Below are 21,269 nucleotides of genomic sequence, written 5' to 3' on the forward strand. Positions count from 1 at the left end.
CCTACCATTTCCCTGTGATTTAGAAGTATTTCCCAAGATATATGTCTAAACTAGATGAAACTGGTTTTAATCTTAGCTTCAACTGGCAAACATGAATGTCTAATTCCTTCTGCACCTAAATGATTTTCAGCATTGCAATAAACTAGTTTTGAAATCTGTCAATCCTAAATCAATCATTACTTTTGTCTGAAAGGACCAACACAACACGATAGAACTTTTCTTCCCAAATTCTAATGATAAGCATCCCATGTAATCTCCTCTCTCCTTGGGATCAAGTAACATCACTAATTTCTGTAAATGCAATACTTTGCTTAAATTACTGAGAAATCTATGGTTTTTATTATAATCCTTGGGTCTCTCAGTCTGTCCCCTTCCAGGTAACACTACAAATCATTATTTGCTCAACCTGAGTTTAAATTGATTGTCACTGCTTTTTCAAGGGGATGGAAAATTCTGTGAAAAGATGACTTCACAAAGAAGGCAAAAGCTAACTTCGATTTGAGGGTGTCTGGCCTTCCCAATGACCTGAGATATTTGGATGACAATTTGCAGGCAAAGTCACTGAAATTTCTAATTATCATCAGAAGAGTCACTAGAGGAAAAAAAAGCTAAAAAGAAATTCCAAGCCAGACTGCAGGATCTTCAACTGAACAAATTCAACATGCCTGAAAGCAGCACAAGAGGCATTAAATATTTCAGCCTATACTGCTGCATGAAAAAGCTTTTCCTGCAGTTTTATGAAATGCTTTGATACTCACACGGTATTCCCCTATGAATTCAAAAGTATTGTAGAAATCTTTGTAACAATATTGCTACAATATTGTACAATCCATTTCAGAAATTTAAGAACAATTAACTCTGAGAAGTCTAGAACTATAGAATCAAAATGCAGTTATCAGCCTAGATGTAGGGGGTTTAGAATAACAAAGAGCTTCATCAAATACTTACTTGAGATCTGGGGTTTTTTCTTATTTAGTATAAATATAAACAGCTGTCAGAATGAATATGAATCTATCTTTAGTCAGCCCAGCATTAAAAATTTACAGTACACAAATAATTATATAATTTTAAATGTAAATAAATAGAAATATAAACTTCTCCTCCCATATTTGCCTAACTACTTTTGTACTTTCAATAAATTAAAAAAATCATGCAAAGAATGATGCTGCAAATTAATCCTTTAAGGCAAAAAAACCAAACAAAACCATTTCATCTTTGACTTGTTTTATTTTATTAGAACAGCTTACTCAAAGTTAACAGTGCTGAACACTCTGTTCCTCATGCAAGAAGTATATTTAGTTTTAACTGCTTTCTAACTACCTCTACTCAGAGACAGTGTGGGATTTTTGCATTTGCAGGGCAGAGCATTTTTTAACTCAAGCCTTCTCTCCAGTGTGGCACAATCAGAATGTTCTGAACAGCTGGTTAGGAAGATAGCCAAGGTGCAAGAAAGATGTCTGAGCCTCCTTTTCAAGGGCAGCCAACTCTTGTACTGTAGGTGCCAGAATATCCACATGGCCTTTATACAGTCCACCTGCCAAAAGAGATACAATCTAAATTACATGTTCAAAGTCACTTCAGCAGAACTAACAATGCCCAACCACAGTCATTCAGAGAGTTAATTACTTTATCAAAAAAAAAAAGCACAAAAAAACAGAACAGGTATACACATACTCTTGTCACTTGCAACCTATAGGCTGCATGTAATGCTGCATGTAATGCAGCAAATGACAGCAAAGAGCTAGCAGCCTTTTATAATTCATTTATTTATCACCTATTTTTTTTTAATTTATAGTCTATTATTCTGTAGTGACACAGGAGACAACAAGGAAACTGAGCACTGCATAGCAAGAGAACTTGAGAGCAGTTCATCCTTACCTCCCAGAGCTCTCTTCTGCCCATATGTAACTTTCCCATCAAAATCATCCACTGGTACTTTTATGTCTGGTTCAACTTGGGCAATAGTGCAGTTTAAGTGTTCTTCAATCTCCCCCAGCAACTAAGAGAAAAAAACCCAAGAAGTCTTTAAGTACTCTTATGGTCCAATACTAGTCCAACTAGTGTTCAGAACAGTCAGATTTGAGTAGTTTGGACAGGAATGGTACACAAAACAGTTTGGTCACAGATACAGAAGACTAACACCTTTTTATTAGCTCAGATGACACAACTTCATTTCCAATTTCAGTGTGGTTTTACCCTACCTAAGAAGTCTTCATTTCATGCACTACCCTACTTGCATGCTTTATAACACAGCTCATAGTCCAAGCTTATTTTACCACAGATGAGGTGTATTAGCCCTTCCTCATTAGAGAAAGAAGGCAAGTATTGCTTTTTAACATGCATTTATGGCTGGTACACAAATCCCAATGAAAACCTACTTAAGAGATAAACTATTTCCAGGCTAGAGAAACAACAGTTTAAGTGACAATTTCGCAACAAACCATCTAAAATAACATTCTCTTCAGGATATATATCTTAACAGACTTTGATTAGGAAGACTATAAGGAAACTGCAAGTAAGACTCCAACAACATTGGCTGGGAATATTAAAATAAATTTTTATAATTAAACAACTTACAGAAAATGTAACTTGAAAAGTCTTCTAATTTCTTCTTTAAATGGAATCAAAGGTTACAAACACCCTAAGACTAGATTTGTACTTCAACTACACAGGTGAAACAGGAACTTTATTCTGGAGTCTGTTAGAGGAATTGGGGAAGATTTAAGCAAAATGCTTACCTGCATCTCATTGTACCATATGGTACAACCTCCTTCTTCCTTCAGCCTGGTGTTATAACACCCTTTTCCACGACTACTGCATACATGATACCAAACCTAGAAATAATGCAAAACGACCTCTAAACTTTGTGAAATAATGTAGTACATTCATTTTGACTAATTATAGCATGAAAAAGAATTCAGGAATCTGTTTATGTTCTCCTTCAATTAAGTAGGGACAAAGGAGCAATTTTTCAATGCAGGATAAGAAGGTCAGATAGGAGCTGGGGACAGAACCTCAGTAAATGTCTGTTCATCTTTGCTTTAGAGTATAATTACCTTTTCTTTTTCTTTTGCCACAAGGGAGATTGCCAAACCCATCCTGAAATATTAGGAGACAAGGGAGGGAGAAATGTATTTCAGTAACTATTGCCAACTTGTGAAACAACAACAACAAATCTCAAGAACACCTGGTGGCTGCTCTGAACACACACATACCTCTCAGCTCTGCCGACTCTCCCAATTCGATGAACATAGTTCTGTTTTTCATCAGGGAGTGTCACATTGATAACTGTGTAACACAGACAGTTCACAGAGAACACAAGATTTTTTTTTTAATGTATGAGCTAAGGTCAGAGATCAGACACCTAAAGTATTATTTTGATTGCTGCAATTCCACTCCTTAGTCTATGTACATACTTTATTACAACAGTTACAGGTACAACCTGCAATAAAGGCTCTCACACTCTAACTGCTTTCTCTCTGATTATTTTTTGGCAAGAATGGAAAACCAAATTAATGATTCCCAAAAATGTCAGACAACAAAGTATTTGAGAACTTATGGTGAACAACCAAATTAAATATTGCCTAGTTTCAGCCTTTAATATCTACATCTCTTAAAATTATGCTATAAGCCATATTTATTTTAACTACTGGACAGGCAAATATATTGAAGCTCCAGTGCAATTCAACAGGTTAAGTTTAAAAATCTGTCTTACCATATGGTACACCATGAATATCAATTCCTCTAGCAGCAACATCTGTGCAGATCAGGAAACGGACATCTCCTCTCTGCAAAAACAGAGCTGTAATGAAGCGTGCTAAACACAGCAAGCAAAATCCCAAGCAATTAAATCATAGTCCTTTGCACTTCACCTTTAAGAACACTTCAGGTAAAGCATGAATAGTTTGGTGAATTTACATCCTTGTTTCTTTCCCCAGAACCATAAGGCAAACAAAACCAACAAACAGTTTCATCAAAACTAAACTGTAATACTGAAATGTTTTTAAGTGACCAAGTACTAAAGACCTTAAAAACCAGTGTAATTACTATAGAGTTTAAAGTTAGGTTTTTATTTCAAAGTAAGCCTACTATCTTCTGAATTCAAACTCACAAAGTTCATACTGATTACTAGTGCAGACTTCCACCTACAGAAAATGTGCCTCACAATTTCACGAAGTGGGACATAGAGCATTTGAATGCAATTTAATTTAAATAGAGAACTAGGAACACAAATTAATATACAAATCCAGATATTGGGAGGTGAGGAAAAAGCCTTCAAGAATCTGCTGCATCACCTTAAATCTTTCCAGGTTTTGCTTTCTTTCTTGAGGTTTTCTATCACCATGCAGACAGACACATGAGAACTGATGTCCCTTCCTATCAGGGCCTGAAAGAATGTATATGCATTAATTACATCACATATAAGCTATGACACAAAACCATACAGAACTGGAAAAAATTTCAGAGGCATTGTGGTTGAAAAAATACACAAGACAAGCAGTAATACACAATTTCTCCCTCCTCCCAAGAGCAGACCTATGCAGGCACTTTTCCTTACTCCTTCCTGTTTTAAGTTTCCTCGTTTCTACAAATGCTTATCTTCACCTTCCTCCTCACACATTGCTTTCACTGTTCCTGTCTTTCACATATCTCCAATGTCTTTTTAGGTGTGAACATCTCTTCCCATGTCTCTTCCCCTTACTGACTATCAATTTTACTAGCATATTTCAGCAGAGGCACCATATATCTTCTCACTGGTTCAAATTTTGGTGCATGATGGGTTTCCATTCATTTCAGAACTATCTGGAACAGGTGCAAGACAGTTCATTGCTTTCACAAAGAGAACCCCTGCAGCTGTCTGCTACAAAACTCTGAATTTTATGCCCAGTCAGTATGCAAAAAAACTGAAGCACAATTTTTTTGTGCTGTGTCCCAGTACTGGTGATCTCTATCATACAAATTTGGTGCTGAAAAAACACAAAAGTGAGAAAAGTGAGCTGAGTAAGGCTGACATGAAAACATTACCTCCACCCTGCTGGATGAAGTATTGCTCCATATTATCACAGTCTATTTTAGTCCTGCAGAAGATAATGGCTTGATCCATCTTGTGCTCTTTAATTGCTCGAACAGTGTATTCTCCTTTTAGAATTTTAATAGCTTCAGACCACATTTCTAAATAAAAATAAAGATATTATTTCACTCAAATTGTTTAAAAACATGAAGAACCTTTGAATTGCATATCTTTGAAGTTCTCTAGCCTTCAAGTACACAGTTAAACTTTCATTATTAGAGTAAGTAAGCTAAGCCTTCAGTTTCTACCTCTCCCTTCCACGCTCCTGTGCTCCAAGGTGACACAATACAGGAAGAATAAAAGCACTCGTTTCTTATACACACCAACAAAGACTTGCCTACAAATCTGCAATATATATATTCAAGTCTCTTTCCCACTTCCCAGTTACAGAAACACGTTTCTCTTCAAGACATTGAGAATGCAGAAATAAAATTTTGGAGGAACATGACTCAAGGCCAGTATCTACTACAATTTACCTTTATTTCAAAACATTTACAAGAATGTCATGATTTCTTAGTGTTGCTCATTACCTGGAGTGTTGGCACCAGGCCGTGTATTGTCTTTTGCATGTACTTCATCAGTCTAGGAAAAACACAAACAAAAAAGCCCCCCAAGTCAGTAGCCCACTCTTCACAGAGAAATACTGAACTCCATTAACTTGTGACTAGGAAGAAGCAGAAGTTTAGAAGTAATCTTAGCATTCTGCTCTCCTACCAGCCATGTTTACCCACTTTTGGCTACAGGAAGGTCTTGTATTTAAGAATACAAAACTTATATTCATAAAAATGGGCAATAAAACTATGTAGCCACTGGATAGGAAACACCTTTGAACAAAGTGAAGAACTGAAAACACGCAAACAAACCAGAATAAAAAGACTTTGTAAAATATAGTTAAATCACATAAATAGCAATTCCTTATCTTTTCCCCTATGCTAGCCTGAATCAGATATAAACTTAAAATCCAAAAGAAATAAACTCACACTAAGACTTAATGACAACACATGACAAACAGATGTTCCAAAGACAGAGATTAAGAAAAACCATAGATTTGTAACTGCATCAGAGTTGCCAAGAACAAAATATGGTTCCAGGTTATTCAGAACTTGAATACTGAAGACCTGAACAACCAACACCTTCTCATGTGAATAGGTGTCAGGTGTATGTAGAATCTGGAATCTCAAATGCAGTCTGATAAGAAATCCATTCCTGTAAAACCTGCTCATCTCACATGGGTTGGAGACAGAGCTACCTTATAGAATGACCCATCTTGGCAGGCTTATTCCCTCCTGGCAAGTCAGAAAAGAGATACTAAGTACAGTTAGGCCACGGACCATTAGCTGTGAAATGAGTGAAAAAGCACAATGCCATGGTTCTCTAGTGCAAATCAGACTGTTACTCTATCAAGCTCCTCCTCAGTCATGTTTGTAACACTGAGCTGTTCAGAAACAGAGTTATGACACCACTGATATGATGCTGACTACCAGGGAACAAACCATTTCAGATTAAGCTGTTTCAATAGCCAGCAAAGATCCTTCAATATTAGGCCCCTGTTCTGAAGGTTAAATAAGGAAACACGGACAAATAACCTCAATTTTCACTTACTCTGATATGATTCTTGCCGAGCCTTTCCCAGAGTTTATCAGTTTTTGGATTTACAGGCACAACTACATGGTGTACAGTTTCAGGGACAGAATCTTCTCCTTTCAAATCTACCCAGGTAGGAAAATGCATGATTTTTTCGGATAGTTTTTTCACATCAAAAGAATGCAGGGTTGCAGAGCACACAATCACCTGAGAAGAAGAGTCACATGGATACCACTGAAGATAAGATCCTCCCAGTCCAAAAAGGTGAGAGTAGAACTGTATGAATGTTATATAGTTGAATAGCATAATATAGCAAAACAGAAACTGTTTGGATCTCCTCATCACAGGAACCACTCAGTTGGCAAGAGTCAGGACACAAAATAAGTTGATTAACTATTCTGTTACAGAGACCCAAAAAATTACTAGGAATAATGCAAAACTATTGAAAGCTGATGAATAAAGATAATTAATATCTTAGAAATCATAAAGTTTGTGTTCAGTCATGTTTGCTAGATTTATATATAAATAATTCAAAATAAATTGAAAACTCCTGAACACTAGGCTTCAACATCTAGGAGGCTAAAAATATTTTCACGGGCAATTACTGAACTCACTGAACACGCGTTAGTTTTGGACAAGAGCTTTTGGGAACTCCAAAGAAGCATGCTCTATGCCAAATAATAGTCAACAACTGAAAGCAGAACACACAACACACCCCCAAAAATATTTAAGCAAACAAAACAAACAAAAAAAAACCCCCACAACAAAAAAAACACCAAACCACAAATATTTTATACCTGGAGTCTCTTTCCATCTGAGGTTATCTGAGGAATTTGACTATGGATTCTGTGTATGAAATCTGAATAACCTTGGAGGAGAAGGCCATCCTGTGTGGGGATGAAATAAAAACAGATGAAGCTACAAATCTCCTCTCATTTCTCAGTCTTTACACTTGAGTTAGATAAGCAATACAACCCTTGTCTCAGAAGTTCCTGCTTTTAATTAGCTGGACAGGTCAATGCAGAGCAGGGATATTATTACTAAGGAGGAAAACCCAGTAAAAATGTGGAGCACTTACATTATAGCTGCTGAGAAGCTCAGCAGCTACTCCTAGCTAACACCCCAAGGCATTTGATCTTTGTGAATATTCAGATGTACTACCAGAGATCAGAGAGATGCCCTTATTTCATAGCACATTCAGTACAACATTCACTGTCCTCAAGACCTGCTGGGTTAACTAACATTTATATTTTGTCTTTGTCCTTCGAGCTCCCTGCAGTGGCAGGGACAGACTTCAGTATCTTGTAAATATAATTTGAAATGCATTTTCCTATCAGAAAAATTCCAAATAGATTGAACAGAGAGGCAAGGAGTGTGGGAGGGGAAGCAAAAAAAAAAAAAGTAGGTTACTATGGTTGCAAACAAGGAGAGGATTAAGGTGGAACAGTCTATATGTACCTAACTGTTCCACTGAATTATCAAATACTATAGAATAATCACGTTTCACTTTTTTGCAATTATCATACTGCATTTAAGAACAGAATTTAAGTAGCACTCAGTTCTCTACGTACAGCTTCATCCAGAACCAGGAATCTAACTTGAGATAAATTAATCTTCCCTGTTGAGACCAGGTCATCCAGCCTTCCAGGAGTTCCAACAACAATATCCACCTATGAAGTACATAAAGAGTATGAGTTGGTCCTGTAACTAACTAGAGACATGAAAAGTTTTATCTAAGCTTAACAATATGAAACAATTATCAGTATAATGCTTTATTTTCTATTAATTATAACTTCATAAAATCCTAGAGTAATTTGTGTCGGAGGGATCTCTTGAGATTATCATTTGGTCTCCACTCCCCACTTTCACATGCAAATCAAGGACAATTTCTAGGTTACTTTAGGTAGCTGCCTAATACAATTTTCAGTACCCTTCTGGAAAGGGATCCTACAACCTCCTCTCTGGGCAACCTGCATTTTGGTTCTACAGTCATTTCATTAGCAGAATCTACCTCAGGGAGGAAGCCTTCCCTTTTTTGGGAAGTGCTGTGCTCATTTTTTCCTTCCCTGAATCCCAAGCTGTGTAATCTTGTTATCAAAAGCCAACAAACAGATTTGTTTTTAAATGGGAATAAATTTTTCTCAAGGTGGAAGGATACAAAATCTACCAACTACAGAAATAACTACAAATTTTGCCAGACAGAAAGGTTCACAATCAAGAACTTAGCAATCACATGGAAGTCAAATAATCTTCCAGTTCAAGTAGGCTTAACAGAAAATTTTTATTTTGGCAGCTAGAACTACTAGAAAATTTATCAACAGTGATGTGCTTTCACTTCCAAAAGTGAGTGTTAAATAAAAAACATGGCCCTGTGACTCTGTTCTCCCTACAGTGAGATTGAATCAATTGTACATTCCATGCTGCTGAAACCAGACCACTTCCTTCTAAGTAGGACTGATTTGTAGCGCAGGTTCATCTTGATAACTGCAGACTATTATTATTCACAAAAACAGGACAGAAGTTAACAGGAAAACTGCCTTGTTGTTAAAGAACAAATGGCAAACAATTGAACTTTCATTTTAAGATTTTCAGGAGTACTCAGGCTCCAAGAGAACTTAAATGTAGAGGTACTTGTATTGACATGGAAGTAAAGGAACAGCTGCTAGACTGCTGCAACATGAGCTTCCTATCGACTGTACATTTTCGTTTTAACATGTTTATTATTCTTATTACATGAGTTACCACCATTAATATCCTCTAGCAACATCATCAATTACTTGGAACCCAAACTAATGAATCATATGAAAAAAAGGCAACTTACACCTTGTTCCAGTACAGAGAGTTGATCTCTTGCAGCCACTCCACCAATAATAAGCAGTTCCCTAAAATTACATCAATATATTCGACATTTACCCATTTACAATATTCAGAAGGTACACTTAGAATCAGTCTTCAGACAGATGTTTTTATTAATAGCTGACAATTAACAGCTCTGAACAGTAATTTCAAGAACAAAATAATAGAAAAAATTAATTTTGAAACTCATCCTTTCACATATACTGTACTTCAAGTGAAACTTTGTTACCAAATTGTAATTGGATGTGATTATCACTGTTGTTTTAAGCAAATTAGCACCGTAACAAGTTTAATCTTACAAAAAATGTTTCTTAAAAATCTCAAAGATAATGTAACTTAGTTCACTAAAGTTTCCTGTGTCTTGAAAGTTAGAAATGCAAATAACAGTAAACTAAATTAATCATTCATTGTAGCCTGCCCATTCCTATTGCTTAGTCCCAGCAATTCTAGCAAATGAACTCTTATAAACAGATCACAGTTTAGAATTGGGAAATGTTTAAGTTTTAGAAGCACAGTTGTCTCTCAAAGCAGAGACAACTTAAACCCAAAGCAACTTACAGATGAATCATTTTTCAGAATTGTACCTCTACGATAATTTGTCCTGTAAGCACATTAATTAAAGAGAACAGACCCTGTATACAACTATTTGAGGGAGATGAAAAACAAACAAAATGAGGGAGTAGAGGGAGATGGGGGCATAGGAAAATGTTTAGAAGAAGGGCAGTAAGCAGATGATGTTTTTAACCAAGAGAAGCATGTGAAGTATCATACTAGTTATCACTGATAATTAAAAAAAAACAAACACCTACCCACCAAATTTCTTGTATGAGAAAAAGGCAGTCCACTCATAAAACATACCAAAAACCCCTAAGTGGTCTAACTGCAGTTGCACAGTCAGAAGTTTGGTTGGTAGCAGGTTATTAATGATATTATTATGGTTGCAGATTATGGTTCTCTTAACACAAAGTGGAACCTACTCCCCATCTCCACATGAAGTTACAACCATGGAAAATACCGTAAATGCAACTAACAAATTCACTTTTACCTTAATTTGGGATTATCAACATATTTTTTGAACTGCTTCACATTGTTCAAAGTTTGTTCTGCCAGCTCTCTTGATGGTTCTACAATCAATGCTTTTGGAGCATTTGGCAGGTTCTGTGCTTGAACGACTTGGGCATTTCCTAGGTGGACAAAAAAAATCACCATTACGACAAACTACATTCCTATTCTGGAATTTTTTACTGGAAACAGATCTGGATTTTCTATTAGTAATTAAAATCTAATAATTTTAAATGCTCCATTGAAAGGTGATGTGATTGCTTTCTCAATTATGAGTAACTTCAGAATAATGATCAGAACTTACAAGTGGGTGTACTAGCCATGCAGGATAACCCATTCCATTGTGGAGCATAAAGACAGAGACATTTTTACAATAACACTGTTGAAAAACTTAGCTGGACTTATTTTATGTGATATACTTCTAAATTCAAAATATGCAAAACTATTGGTGGTTTAACAGTAAGAAAATCTGGTATACTTTCAAAAAAGCATCAATATTTCTTCATTACTGCTGTATTTAAGATCTTTCTGATTGCAATTAAAGAGATTCAAAGATGCTCTGCAACATAATCTGAATATAGATATAAGAGAAGTTTGTAAAAACCCAACCTACCTGAGTGTTGTGATTTTACAACACTACCCTCAGGAGCCTTGCAAAGGCCAACATAGCCATCTTTTGGTGGAAACTTGAAATCTTCTTCACCAAAATTGAATTTCAATTCGGCATTCTAGGTTTCAAAGAAGTTGTGTCATACACACAGATTCAAGAGACCGCATAAAATGAGCAACAACTCAGTAATGAAAAAATCAGATTGAAAAGGAGATAAGCAAGGTCTTTTCTTCTCCCATCTTTTACATTCCTCTTCCCCAAGTTGCTGAAACTTAAACTCCCAACCAAACACACAGAAAAAAGCCAAAAAAAACCCCCAAATAATTTTTTCTGAACTTGTACATCTTTGTAACTACTGAAAAGATTTTTTTGTTAAAACCTCTACTGCTTGAGAGACAGACTCAAGAAGACTAACTCAGAAAGATATAGTACCACCTTACAGTAATGTTAGAGTTCAGAACAAATGAAACAGGCTATCTGACTTTCGAGCTATTTGCTTGTATCAGTTGAATGGCAGTATACAATAGTTTATATCACACAACATAGCACTGTTATTAGGAATTAGTTGTCCATTCTACCTATAAATTCAAGATTAAAATTTGAATTTTAACATTTAGCTTAAATGTAAATAACTCAAAGCTATTTTATTACTTAAATGGTACTCAAAGATACTTTATTACTTCAGCAGTGAATACTGGTAAACCAAAGAAAATTGACTTTACATGCACAACTGCAGTAACTGTAAGTGGCTAAGCACATTTTATACTTAAGTGTAAGAAACCCAGAAAAATTATAAAAATCTTGGACATCTGCAATATTCCTGTTACCTTCAGTACACAAGCTGCAAAAAGTGCTTGGTTCCTTATATGTGGTGGGATTTCAAATGCAAGGCCAAGGTCCTTCCCTGAAAGTAGGGTTGGTTCAGTCAGACTCTGCAAGTGTGTGCATTTCTCTCCTTCCCTCCCCTCCAGTGAAAGCATCCAAATAAAATTCCAAACAAAGAGAATAAAACTTACCATTTTTGGAAAATTTTATTTGTCCTTTTTCTGTGTCTAGATAACAGCCAATTGTATCATGCATAGTGAACTCCTGCAAAAAAAAAAAATGTTTGTGAAGCTAAGACATTTTCTGTGCATTAAAACAACTTAGTGCTTATATTCTGTCAGCTTTTAGTGTTCTCATCTCTCCCTAACAAATGCTGATTATTGTATAAGCAAGTTCAATTTATTTCAGTCAGACCATTGTAAATAGGACACACATTTTTATTTGATTACAAGTCTTCAGTAAACTGCCCAACTGATCTGGATATTTAAACATTTATTACTGCTTAAAATTTACGTCAGAAACCAACACAATGGCAACAATACATTTAAGTCATTTACCTGGAAGTATTCTGCATTATGGAAAAGCACACTATCACATATTTATTAGCCAATGTAAATCTAAGCTTAGAACACCAAACATGACATCAGAAAACTGTATTTTAACTATAATAAAAGGCTAATGCTTGAAGATGACACTATATGCATATCATGTATGCTTAAGCGCTTTATTTTAGTAACTTAATCTGCTAATTTTAAAAGTATTCAATAACATTTATACATTAAGTGCTTCCAATCAACAGCTCAAGAATCCCTGTTAAACAGGCTACAGTAGTCATAAAAGTTGCAGGTTTTATGACATTGTGGTGTTATTATCAGCACAAAAAAATTAGAGTTTCTGCTTTAGTACTCATTTATTTATGTTTAAACATCTCAATTCCACTGCTACACTACACAAAATCCATTACAGATATTCCCAGCAGACACTTCAGAAGTGTACATTAAGGTAATGGCAAACCCAACTCAATAGCCAGAAGTAGTGCACTCTATGTTTTAGTAGAAATTAATAATGCATTTTCACAGATTACAGAGTTGTGAAATTACTTCTATTTTAACTTCTAGTAAACAGAATATGATGCCCTCACTTGCGTGTATATACAGTGTAAACATATGGGTTGATTTATTCAAGCTAAAGATGAAGTCAGTCAAGACAAATCTCAAGAGGTCAATTAACTTTTAACCTGTAACACACAGCAAAATTTTAACTTCTAAATAAGAGTCAATATAATTGCAGTATAACCACTATCATGTCTCAGCTTATAACTGTTTTGTTGAATCTTTTAATAAGCTTTTATGCAAAAATGCTTCAATGTTCCATTGCCCTTGTGCCCAGTGAGCCTCCCTTAGCAGTGAGCCCTATTTCAAAAGACAGTTGGATTGTAACAGCACAAAACTAACATAAAAACTTTAAAAAATATTTCTGCCAAATGCAATTCAAGCTTACCTCACCATAGCTGTCAAATTGCTTGTTGTGAGATTTCTTACCAGTGCCACCAAATCCAAAGCCAAATTTATCAGTGCCTGAAGACAAGACAATAGGTTTTTATCTTTTGGTTGACACATTATGCTTTTTCCTTTTGGTATTAGCAACTGAAATTTTCAACACTATCACATAAACAAATAACACACAGTGCTAACCACTAACTTCTGACCTGGATGTACACCAAACCAGATTTATTGATTTTACCAGTCTCCAGTCATCTTCATTAAAAATAAAAAAAAAAAGCATAAAAGGCAGAAAGTCACAGCAGACAAGAAAGCACTGCCACAACCAAAGACTTCCCCTTACAGGAATTAAAATACTTATACAAAACATTTTCAACTCCCCAATACTGGGATCCTTCCCGAAGACTTCATTCTCTGCAACACTGGAACAGCACTCCACCCATTCCATGTCAATATAAAAACTACCTACAGGTTCTTCAGAAGGAAACTCACCCAGATCTAGTGAAGCCTGCATAGTTGACCAACCAACTCTGCACAAGCCTTGGTCATGACAGGAAACTTCATAGTAGTATTTGCCTTTAAAAGAAAAAGAAAGGATCTAATACAATACCCAAATTCATTAAGGTGGTTCAGTCTTGCTACTTCCAAGACCATACAAATCTAACATCCCAGTCCTGCTGAAAGTGCCATGAAATCCCCTACACTGTGTTTGTGTGAAAAGGTTGATTGTATACCTAGGTAGGAAACGAAGAAAGAGCAGGCAAAAGAGACTCACTGAGAAGTAGAGTGTGAAAGGCTCTAAAGGAGTGACAAGCAAGAGAGAAGTGGTCCTACTCAATGCACAGGACCTGATAAAACTCGGGACACAAGGTTCTGCAGAATCAGAACCAGACCAGCAGCATGCCCCAGCATCAACAACTCCTTGTGCCACTTGAAGAATATCCAGCTGGCTGTTATGTACACACAGACAACAGAAATATCTGCACACCCCATTAAAGGAGACTGTTTAGGGTCATGCTGAACATGCTCCCAGAACCACTGGAGTATCAGGATGACTCTACTTCTGAGTCAAGTGTCAGGGTTGGCCTCTCACCTACTGCTACAACCACAGAACCAAGGAATTTTTGAACATCTGCATGAAGTCTGTGAGGAAACAACTCAAAGTACTGTGTGTATAGCCATTTCCTAAAAAAAGGCATTCTGATGAATATTATTTACAATTTTGCCTCCAGCAACTCAGTCTCCTATTGATGCCTGAAGATTTTTAGCTTTCTCTGCATACTTCATGTATTTGTAGCTTAGTAGAGTGTTAAATGCCTAGGTATAACTTCTAGTACTTTTCCAGTTCTCTTTGCAATAGGGAACAAACTGTTTGATACATTCTTAGAAGTTTTGTTTAGTCTTGCTTGTTAGTTTACCAAGGACATTTTATTTTGTACCACATATCGTAGACATAATAAAGGCAGAATCTGAGGACCAGGGGAGGACTCCAATGGGGCAGAATCCAGGGGGAAGGGTTACCCAACCAACTGCTCCTCTATCTGGAAAATATTGGCTGGATATTCTAACTGTCCAATCTTATAAAACTACAGGAATCTAATTTGGGGTGTGGTTCTCACCATATTGTGCACCTGAAGGCTTTCAAGTAAATGTTTGCTTTTCTATTATAAGTTTAAGGTTGTTTGGGAAGATTTTGTTCTACTTTCAGGCATCACTATCAGGGAAAAGGTAATTTACAACACAAGGAGAACAAAACTGAGGTATATGTAACTTCCAAGTCTTAAGCTACTAAATTTGGTCGGATGGATAGAAAGTTTTTAATGCAACCATCTACATTAACAATGGCTGACCAGCAGGCATTTCAGCTGAAACTTTTCTGGAAGAGTATTCAAAACACATCACTTTATATGTACCTTTAGTCACTCCTCTAGTCGCTCTGCATCCATGCCATTCTTTTATTTCTCTGCTTTGACAACACAAACCATCCGATCCAATTGCTGAAAATCACAAGACAGTTTTAGTTAAAGGAGTTGCCCGCTTTTAAAAGAAAACTTCATGCATTCTTTCCTCTAGTTTATTCTTTTTTACCAAGCAGAAGTTCTCAAGTGAACAGCAGGACAACTCACCAAAAGCTGATCCTCTGTCATAGGGGTTCATTTGCCATTTATTGAGCACTAAGTTTGAAAGACAATAACAGAAAAAGTATTTAATCCACAAAGCAAGCCTGAAAAAATCAAATTAGAAGCTCAAATTGTTTCTAGAGTGTGTGGCTCAATTTTCTGGGGAAATATTTTCATTTCAATGAAATTCATATAAGCTCAAATGAAGGCCTACAATCCGAAAGAAGGGCACAAATGCTTAATGCAAACGGACTCTATGGAAGTTTAGATTATTCTATTAAGAACACAGATTAAGTTACTTAAAATTGCAACTGCAAACAATGAAGACTTTTATAAAATAAGGTGCTTCACACAATCACCATCACACAATCACCAAATTCAGATAGAAAATATCCAAAACTATATTAAGAAGAACAAATCTGAAATGCATTATTTGCCATTTCTGTTCCAAGCTTACATTAAGGTGTCCTTCAGGCTGTAAGCTAAAATGTCATTACTAAGGAGCTAAGATACATGCACATAGAATTTTTGACTTCATTTTTCATATGCCCAACAACATGCTATAATAAAATACATACATGACTTTAAAAAAACCAGGTGCCATTTCAGTTAGGTTTACTGAGTGTATTTGTGCATTCACATTACATTCTCTCAAGGAGGATTTGATTTTAACTTTTTTAAAGTTGACTTTACTGTCACCAATGTAGCAGTAGTTATAATGATGACAACTTCTATAACACCTTCAGAGTGTTGTTTGTGCAAATACTGTTCATTTACATAAAACCCAATCTTATCAGTACCAAAGAATGGACATGGTTATTGGCTTTACAGTTTCAAGCCTAATTAAATGGATGCATAATAGACTCTCAAATACTGTGAGGATATTATCATAGTTACAATCCATTCTATATAGGTGAGTTCCAGCCCTATGCATTTCCTGCTCAATTCAATGTTTACTAGAAGAAACAAGATTATCAATTATTCAATTCCAAACCTAGGCAGGTGCCAAAAGGAACACAACAGATCTACTCAGCACAGCAGAATTCAAAGATCCTACACTGTTATCCCAGCCACACAAAAACATGTTTGAGCCCAAAAGAGATTTCTGCTCAAGCTCACTTAAGAGGCCCAAACCAACTCCATGGTGTCATAGCTGGTCTCATCTAATCCTGCAATAGAAAGATATTTTTTAACTCCTTCTTCTAAGGTGGACTGCTACCACTTCACATCTTGCAAGGCATTCACCTAGTATGGGGCTTCCAGAAGAATGCTGGAAAGCCAGGTGTGGATCAGCCAGCCTCAAGCTGAAAACAAGAGCATTACTAAGAGTCTGCAGTCAAATGCACACCAGTTCTTCCCATGATTCCACCACTAAATTTATATTCTCTGTTTAATAAAGCACTAAATGATGATATTTACATTACTCCAAATTATGGAAAAAAATATTTATCTAATAGCAGGTTAACTTTACTTTTAAAAGTGACAAAATCAACACAAGTTAGCAGAATTTTGAATTTAAGGAGTGTGACACAAAAACTTACCTGCCCCTCCAGTTTTAATAGTGGCTTTTCCTTTCTTGCCTTCCATTTGGTCTTTCAGTGTTTCATAAACAATCTGGATAACTGGAATGCTGAAAGCCTAAAATGAAAAGTCACTTTCATTCCACAAGTTATACACTTACTTCCAGCCTCATTTTTGGGTGCAATACCCACAGCCAGAAATACTGAAATACATTCCTACATATATGTTGGTAAAGACTATTACCAAAAATGCTTAAACATATATAAACATTCTTCCTGCATTCCTTAAAGACTATTACTTTCTGCTAATATAAATTTGATTACTTACACCAGTTTTTCCACTCCCAGTTTCAGCAGCCTATAGGAAGAAAAAGACAAAAGTTTTACCAGGACTGTAAGGTCTGTTCTAGAATTCTGTTTTGATAAACTAAGTTTATTTTCTAGGAAGTATTATTTTGGCTTATGGAATGAAGAAGACAGAGAACCATAAAAGACATGATGAACAAGGCATACTAATCTGATACTTTCAAGACTATTGATACTGCAGCATTGGCTTGGGCAGTATCAGCCATGTTCCATACAGAGCTGGGTCAAGTATTTACAGCCAAAAGGAGCAGATGAAATCAGACAGCCCTCATTTATGTGGCAGTGCCTGTCAAGAAGTCAAAAAATAAAGCCTAATACTCCCAGATTTGATCTGCAAGAACAGCTGGAAACACACTAGTAACTCAAAGAGAATATACTTTCTATTGAAGCAGGACAGGAGAGCAAGTCTAACTATGGACCCATCCAGAAAATTCACCACACAAACAACAACTGAAAGACACAGGATTTCTAAGAATAGGCTACTCTGCCTACATACCATAAGCACATCACCACCTCCTAAGATCAACGGGATGGATTCTGCTTGGATATCTGTAGGGAGACTACAGGAAAGAACTCATTAACACAAAAAAATGTTCTACATCAATGGAAAAAGAAATTTTCGCTTATCTAGAAATTCACAGAAACCAAATCATCTGCAAGATAAAGCAGGTAACTGCTATTTCTCCTGGCTCGCAGTGGATTCAGCTGCATCTTGGTAAGAGCACTACATTTCACATCATTATGCTAAACTATAAAAAACCCCTTATTAACTATATATTCCTTGTCTTCTTTTCTTCAAACGAGTTTTTCTTTAAAGCCACTTATGCTGACCTCATTTACATGATTCCTGTACAAAACTGGAAAAAAAAATTAAAGACAACTAAGCTCAAACAGCATTTCCAGACAATCACAGCTAATTAATATTCATATGAGAAGAACTACATACATTAAGTTTGTCCATACTGACAACTTTCTGAATGACAATTCAAAACAAACTCTGAAGTAAAAACATGTTGGCCAAACAAGTAACCAAACACAAGAATAACAAATTTTTTACAAGACTGACACACATGCACTAAGTTTGAGAAACACAATCATAGATCAGTCTGGAAAACATGCACTAAACTAGCCTTAATTATGTGACAGTATTTCATCTAATAACCCCATGATACATATAAATAAAGCACAGAGCCTTCTGTGAAACAAAAGAAGTCAAGCACAAGCGGTGACACTCTGCCTGCCCAAGGTTAAATGTCAGAGCTGCAGTCACAGTTTGTGCTCTTCAGTCTCTCACACTGCAGAGAAGCACGAGAGATGCAATGACAGTTTCAGGAAAACACACATCCAATTTGCTTTAATGTGACAGCAGAGGTGCTTTAAGAAGCATGTCATACATTGCTGAAAGGCAAATTAGAGTTTGCCACACTCCTACTTACAGCCAGTCCATCTCCTCCACTGCTTGAGCTATCTCAGGCATGACACCCATTTCTGTAAGACAAGCAAAGAAGGATCAAGCAGTGTTATTAACCTCACATTGCCCAAAGATTGCCAAGCATCAACACTTCCAGCTACAGACAGAACCATGGAAAACCACAGAAACCAAAAAACATGCTGTTTAGGGCAACAGCATGTGCAGCCTTCACTCCAGCACCCACTGATGGAGACGTTCTCCCTCCCTCACAGCCAGCTTTGAGAGCTGTCCCCACTCAGAGCAGAGTAAGTGAGGCACACACAGGGCACAGGGGCAGATACAGAGACAGCAGCAAAGTGAACACACTGGGAACAGAGCACCATTCCAAGGGCAAGGTATTTATCTTTGCACCTCTAAGGAAACTGCCTATGCAGACAACAGGTCAGACTTTGTAAATCACAAATACCCAACTTTCCCTACGGCTGAGGTGCAAACAGTAGAAAAAACCTGATCCTCTAAGGACTCAAGTTCACCAAATCTCGCCTGACAATAAGAACACAAGGCTTTGATTTTGACAAAGTTATTAATGACAGCCATCTTTTAAAGTTTTTTTCTTGGAAACCCTTCTGGCAAGCTCATCTCAAGGTCTGATGGTTGTACCTCAGACACAAGTTAAACATGGAGCAACATGCTTGTACATTGATGAACAAATCCTCTGTACTTAAAAAGAAAACAAAACAAACTTGCAGCTATTCAATACAGGCAAGAGGAAAGCAAATCCTAAGCAACCCAAATGCTGGTACCATCAAAATTACAATTTCTCTGTTGGCCATCTCCTTGGGTACATAAGGTTACTCTAAATCAATTCCTTCAGCTACAAACATGCACCCTTCTGAGCAGAGGTTTCACACACTGGCCTCTGCACTGCCACATGCTTGCCACAGCAAGCACATGCACACACACTGAGCTGGGCTGCTGCAGGTGGGTGTGCACAGCCAAAGATGATGATTATTATTATTATTATTATTCCACTTGCTATAATACAAATGCTGTAAGAAATGTGTTTTATTTGTAATGTGATTGCAGGAAGCTTTAATATTTTCAAGTGCTGGACTCTAATCCTACAAAAGTAGACAATCCACATAAGCAACAAAATCAATAGCAATCAAAACCAATTCCTACTAATTCCAAGTTGGAAACAAATCCATACTTTTTTTTTCCCCCATATACTTCCAACTCACACAGTTTAATTCAATATAAAGTACACGAATTTAATCAAACAATGACACCATGACATTTTCCTCAACTACATCCAAATTAATCCAAACTGACCTCTAGATCTCGGGAAGAAGCTTCAGCATTTCCCCCCCATGATACGATGCAGAAAGTTCAGTTAAAAGGAACAAATTAAAAACCCCATATACATTAAAACTTTACAGAACTCTGATCTTGGCTGGCTGCCTAGTTCTACAAATATCTACATGGGGAAGGGGACACAAAGAGTGATGCTTCCTCCTTTAATAGTAAGCTTTTGGATTACAGTTTACTATTATATACACCTATATAGTTTATATAATATATATAGTTTGCTAAACCGTATCGCCAAGCAGCGCTTCTCTTACAAAAAGCCAGTTATTAGCAACTGCTATACAGAGAGCAGTTATGATAAACCTCCTGTTACTGAAACCAGCCAGCATGAGGAACGAGCCTAACTTCTAAGCAGCCCCTTTGCTAGATGCGCATATGCAATAAAACCTGCCAAACCATTCCGACAACCACTTCTCACAGCCTACAGAAGGCCGAGAACACGGGGAGAGGCACGCACATCCCCCGCAGGCCTCGCAACCTCCAGCCTGATCTATGGTCAGCCACACAGCCTATCGCGGGCCAGGCTGGCAGGGCGGCCGAGGATCTTGCACGGTGCCTCAGGGAGCCCGGGAGCCGGCGGGCAGAGGCGAGAGGCTCCCCCAGGGCCGAGAGGCCGCGGCCCCCGCGCCACGTACCCGAGAACGCCGCCATCTTCGCCCCGGGAGCGCCACGAAAACCGCAGCGCGCAGGCGCGCGGCCCGGCCGCCGCTATATGGGGCCGGGTGGGCGCAGGAGCCGCCGCGCCGCGCGTTCCGCCCCGGCCCGTGAGCGCCCCCGGGTACTGACGGCCCAAGGCGCCTCAGACTCAGACACACCGCGGTGTGTGTCACATATACACGAACAAGGATACTTCATTCGCCAGGTTTTACAGAAACTTCTCCAAATTCTGCACCATCTTGTTCTAGGGTAACTTCTACTGACATTAAACGCAAGAACCTTCGGGGTTTTTTAAAAAACAGAATGAGAATGCAAGT

General features: G+C 37.2%; 1 protein-coding gene across 2 annotated transcripts; it reads right to left on the reverse strand.

Moving 5' to 3' along the window:
• Positions 1-1,214: 1,214 nt before the first annotated feature.
• Positions 1,215-20,985, reverse strand: DDX1 (DEAD-box helicase 1). Of its 2 annotated transcripts, XM_058020556.1 has the most exons (26): positions 20,931-20,985; positions 18,953-19,004; positions 18,013-18,076; positions 17,479-17,508; positions 17,172-17,268; positions 15,637-15,684; positions 15,424-15,507; positions 14,003-14,086; positions 13,509-13,585; positions 12,200-12,272; positions 12,011-12,087; positions 11,187-11,301; positions 10,557-10,695; positions 9,477-9,537; positions 8,227-8,325; positions 7,453-7,542; positions 6,674-6,862; positions 5,602-5,653; positions 5,026-5,172; positions 4,296-4,387; positions 3,716-3,788; positions 3,216-3,288; positions 3,057-3,099; positions 2,739-2,834; positions 1,879-1,999; positions 1,215-1,534 (listed from the first exon to the last, which is right to left on the reverse strand). In XM_058020556.1, exons 1-26 carry the CDS (start codon positions 20,944-20,946, stop codon positions 1,404-1,406), a joined length of 2,223 nt encoding a protein of 740 aa, XP_057876539.1. In that variant the 5' UTR covers positions 20,947-20,985; the 3' UTR covers positions 1,215-1,403. The 2 variants fall into 2 exon arrangements, with proteins under 2 accessions (XP_057876539.1, XP_057876540.1); XM_058020557.1 differs by lacking the exons at positions 18,013-18,076; positions 20,931-20,985.
• Between the last annotated feature and the right edge of the window lie 284 nt (positions 20,986-21,269).

Source organism: Melospiza georgiana, chromosome 3 (assembly GCF_028018845.1).
Source record: "Melospiza georgiana isolate bMelGeo1 chromosome 3, bMelGeo1.pri, whole genome shotgun sequence".
Lineage (NCBI taxonomy): Eukaryota > Metazoa > Chordata > Aves > Passeriformes > Passerellidae > Melospiza > Melospiza georgiana.